The 5,035-nt window shown below is 34.0% G+C and overlaps 1 protein-coding gene and 1 pseudogene across 1 annotated transcript; one reads left to right on the forward strand and one right to left on the reverse strand.

The window, feature by feature from the left end:
* Positions 1-325: 325 nt before the first annotated feature.
* LOC149232349 (cytochrome P450 71AU50-like) lies at positions 326-916 on the reverse strand. Its single transcript, XM_089381891.1, has one exon. The coding sequence runs from the start codon at positions 914-916 to the stop codon at positions 326-328; it is 591 nt and encodes a 196-aa protein (XP_089238017.1).
* A 929-nt stretch (positions 917-1,845) lies between these two features.
* On the forward strand, positions 1,846-4,760 carry LOC149232350 (uncharacterized; annotated as a pseudogene).
* The last annotated feature ends 275 nt before the right edge of the window (positions 4,761-5,035 follow it).

Consider the following 5,035-nt stretch of genomic DNA (forward strand, 5'->3'; position numbering starts at 1 on the left):
ATAATTTTCTAATTTAATATATGTTCAACTCAAAACTAATATGAATCAATAATGATATCGAATGATGTAGTCCCTGTATTCCTTTTAGGCAAGGACTAATAAGCGGGCTCGAATGAAACCAAAAAAAATAACCCGGCTAAAAAAACTTTGGAGACTTTCAACCAGTTGACTTTACCATAATGCATTTCATTCTCTCAGGGGGTCATTTTCTTTTTTTTTGGTAAATTCAGTGTCAACTACTCAGCGTATCTTTCAACACAGTGATGATTAGCTGGGTCGTCTTTGTTAAGAAAAGAGCCAGTGATGGTGATATGGGTCATCTTTGTTAAGCAGAGTGCGCTGGTCCCTTAAGAAAATGTTGCTCAAGAGACAGTGACGTTGGAATAGCCCACAGTTCTCGAGCCTTGCCCAATGTGACTCCATTCAACCTTTCACTCATATCCACTTCTTGAGTTTTCCCACTTATGTCATCGAAGGGAAGCCTCGAGTTGAAATAGTGCAAGAGATGCGCTAGACCAAACTCTGCAATAAGGGTTCCCAATTGTTGTCTCTGGCATCTTCTCTTGCCTGCTCTGAAGAGAAGGCACGCAAAGTTTTGACCTCCATTTTCATGTACCTTAGACCCAACTCTTTCCATGAATCTCTCTGGGATGAAATTTCTAGTGCCCTTCCACCACTTTGGGCTCCTCACTATCACCCAAACATTAACGAGAACGAGAGTATTCTGTGGGATTTCATAGCCCAATACATTACAGGATATGCAAGGTAATTGGCGCAATAAGAAAGGCCCAGATGGGTGGAATCTAAGTGTTTCTTTCACCACAGCTTGTAAGTAAACGAGACTAGGCAAGTTAGACTTGCATACCATGGGATCCATTCCAACTAAACTTTCAACCTCATCCTGAAGCTTCTTCATCATAGCATGCTTTCTCAGCGCTTCTGATATTGCCCACTCTATCACTGTAGCCACTTAAAGTTCTATCAATAGGTTAAAGTGCTACCTATTATTTAGTTTTATATATCTAAAAATGATTAGATATAATTTCAAAGTGCTTAAAATTTTAAGAATACATTTTTTTATAATTTTTAATTCAAAATTATATTTAATAAATTAATAATTAATTTTTTTGAGATGAAATAATTTTCTTATATTTTCTAAAGTGATGACTGAACATGTATCTGAAAATTCCTTGTGATCATCATCATTCTACGTAAATAGAGTGTGTTTTGACTTATATAACATATAAGACAAGATAATAGTGATGTTGAGATAGTCATTTCATTTGGCCAACTTGGTTAGCAATATTTATGAATATTATTTTTATTTATTATAAAATATATATAAATTTTATATTTATATTATTATTTTCTCTTAAAATAGAACTATAATAATTGATATATTTTTATTATTATTAGTCTAATGTTAATTAATGTAAATTTTAATGTTTAATTATGATGTAATTTTATCTAGGAATAACTCTTATGTTGCTCACCTATCTTCACTATGCACCATTTGATATTTCGTTAGAAAATTGAATTACAATGATTGGTTGATTTGAGATACATTGACATGTGGCAGTTGTGACTGGCTAGAAACTTGTGAAGACCAAACGTTGGTGGTTGTAACTGGCAAATGCTCGTTTCTTAATAGAATGTGATGGAGCACTAAAAAAAAACTAATTTCAAGTTGGATCAGTTGCAAGATTTTTCGTAGCAAAAACCTCGCATTAGTAAGCACAATATGCAAATTTTGGAAGAAGAAATAAAGTCGACACCAACACGGTCTTCTGTAATGACACCAGGAAAGACATTCACGTATATACCTTTATGGAAGAAGTAGTAGTGATGGAAACAAAGAGCGATGCCAAAGATGATTTTTCCCTATACGTGGTGGCTTCTGATCTCACACTGGAAGCTCATGCCTATGGAATTGGGAAACATAACAATGACATCCAAGAAGAAGAAGAAAAGGAAGAATGGCATGAGCGTGAATCTACCCTTCCCCCCTTCTTGTGATGCATGATGATGACAACTTCCCTGACTTGGACTAGGTTCATATATTATAACTTCAAGGGAAGGATGAGGCCGATAGGAGGATCTTGAGAATTGTGGGCAAATCTTTTCCACGTATTGCGACTCCAAAAATAACAAGGATTTCCTGAATTCATGGTTTGTTGTTTCTTATAGTATATTCTTAAGTTTTGGGGATGAATTATGGTTTGGTATTATGGATATTACCGGGGTGGTCCTTGTTTTAACTCATAGAGATTTGTGTTTATCTAAAGGGTTTTCGTATAATTTATTGGCCACCCCATATATGATGGAACATAATAAGTTTGAGAATTACAGAAAAATAATAATAAAAGCAATCTGAGCGACCTTTGGAAGAGTCTTCTGCATCTCCATAATGAGGCACAGTTTTCAAGCTACAAGTATTTTGGTATTTGACCATGTAGTTAAATTTTTGTTACCAGAGCAGCAAAGATTGTAGGATTGTAAGCCTCTCCTTTTCCCTTTGGTCATCCTCCTTGTAGGTTGGGCTTCTCCTTCGCTCCCAATTTATTTGGTTAACCTAAGGGACGGTCAAACAATCTCCCTTTAGGTAGTTTAGTTGGTAGGCAGAGAAGGACCCAGTTATTCAGGATCGTGCAATCCTTGATGTAGTAGTGGTTCGGTAGAAATTCTTCAAATAACCTTCGTCGAAACAAGACTTCTTTTCTTAGTGTTTTAGCATAGTGAAGTAATTAAAAAAAATCATAAATAACCAATGCAGGCCTCCCTAGCCACGTTGAGAATATATGAAACTAATAAGCATGTACTAATGTTTGAGACCTCGGCTTCACCAACTCAGAATTTGGGAGAAAAAGGAAACCATAAGTCTGAAAGAAAAATCCAAAAGTTCATTGTTTCGATATAGTGCTTACTTAGATTAATAGAACCTTGAGCATGTATTGCTAAATTAAATATTTCCATACATTCACAAAAACATTAATAAAAGCTAGGCGAATTTACACCTATGAAGACAAACAACTCTATATGCATGTCCAACATAGCAGCTCAAACAACAAGGACTTGACACTTATCCCCAAATACAATGTCCACAATGTTCTATCATATTGTCTTTAGCTGACACTAATCCTTCGGTTTTCCAACCAATCTGTACCTACAAACCTAAAATTTCATGGTTATCTTTGTCTTATCCTGATCGTTAATGATGATTTTAGTCATAGTGGTACTATTCAATTTGAATTTGAATTTGGGCATAACTATACTTGTATGCTACATCACCCATAAATTGAAATGCATCCAACTTGCATTCACACAAGTGCATAGCATAAAAAATTCTTATATTTGTGATTTGAATTATATTTTCATAAAAAAAATGAGTAGCTACATTTGTATACTACATAACCCATAAATAGTAATATGCATCAAACTTACATACACAATAGTGCACAAAATAAAATAAAATAAAAAGTGTATAAAAATGACACTCTTCAGTTGTATAAGTGTATGAGGAAGATTACAATTTAACAGTGCAAATGAGCAATTGATAGTGTGGACCTCCGAAGCCACAGTGAGAAAGTTGGGTTCTCAATGAGCACAAGGTTATGATTGAGTCCTGAGCTTTGCTAGCTCAAAATTAGGAAATTTAGTTATGAACTTTAAAGCTTATGCTTGCAAACACTTAATTGTTGGTTATTTGGTTTTCCTAGATGGGGTTTCCAAAGTTTTTGGTAATTATGTAAAAATTCTTTCCAAATATAGTTTTTGGGGTTTGTTGCTCACCATTTAAAGATTGGGTACAGACTTTGAAAGAGTACTACCATCTTCCCTTGATTAGCTTTTGAGTAGGCAGGTGATTTTAACTTGGTAATTCTGCTATCATTTTAATAACCATCGTAGGGTCAAACTTCATCGGCACCATGTTACGATGTAAGTTTTTCCATATTTTTTTTCTCTGGAGTGAGTAGGAATTCAAATTGTTTTTCTTGGTCATTACACTATAGAAAAATTGTCACTGGACACTAAAACTACTGCTATGTATTTCATGGTGCAAGGACTTTTAGTTATAGTTTTTTCATGCTACATATACTATCTAGACAACATAAATGTATTCTATAGCCCTACTATAAGAAATATAGTTTGGATTTTGTCGATGTTACTGTTTCTTTTGGAAAAACTCCTGTTATTGGTGGAGAAAGGCTGAAGAAATATATATGCCAGAAGATCTCTACTACTGTGTCAGAAGGACCTTTCTGCATTGTATACATACACATTGTTGTCCATAGAGAAGAAATATCTCTTGGACTGTCCATTTTAAGGTGGATTTATGAAGATCTTCCTACAACCTACAAGCAAAGGCTTTAGTTAGTTTATTTCTTGCATCCCAGACTTCTTTCATGATTGGTTTTAGCCATAGTTGGATAGTACTTCTTAAGTGAAGGGTGAGTGTTATACTAAAGTTGACAATAATTTTTGAATAAAGGAACAAATCGTTGTATTATTCACTTTCATTTATGGTAGATGACTACACTACTCTGGTTACAATTTTGGTCATGACATCCAGCATCTGAATTTTCTCATTTCTAACTTTTTAAAATTGCAGATTATACCGGAAATTGAAGTACATAATCCGTTCGGAATTTTTGTGGACTAGTATAAAGAAGGGACAAATTGAGATTCTAGAGCTTATATATGAGCATGATGCTCTGCTTGAGAATAGACAATTGATGGACTATGGAATTGATTTCTCATAGAATTTTAGTGCTATTGTTTTCAGTTGATAGATTTTTAAAATTTATCCCAATAAATTTAATTTTATTGCATGATATATTGGAAGAAATAATCAAGCATTGTATGGTTTTACTTTTTAAATTTTTTTTACTTTCACTAACCTAGATTTCCAGATTCTCCTTCTAAAGATGATATAGACAACACAAGAAATTATTCTATTTCATCAGACTCGGGACATACACAACACGCAAAGAAACACAAGATGAATTGTAATCTTAGCACTGCACTTGATAAGTTC

Source organism: Pinus tabuliformis, chromosome J (assembly GCF_031772625.1).
Source record: "Pinus tabuliformis cultivar Carrire ecotype Pingquan chromosome J, CPIR1, whole genome shotgun sequence".
In the NCBI taxonomy this organism is placed as follows: domain Eukaryota; kingdom Viridiplantae; phylum Streptophyta; class Pinopsida; order Pinales; family Pinaceae; genus Pinus; species Pinus tabuliformis.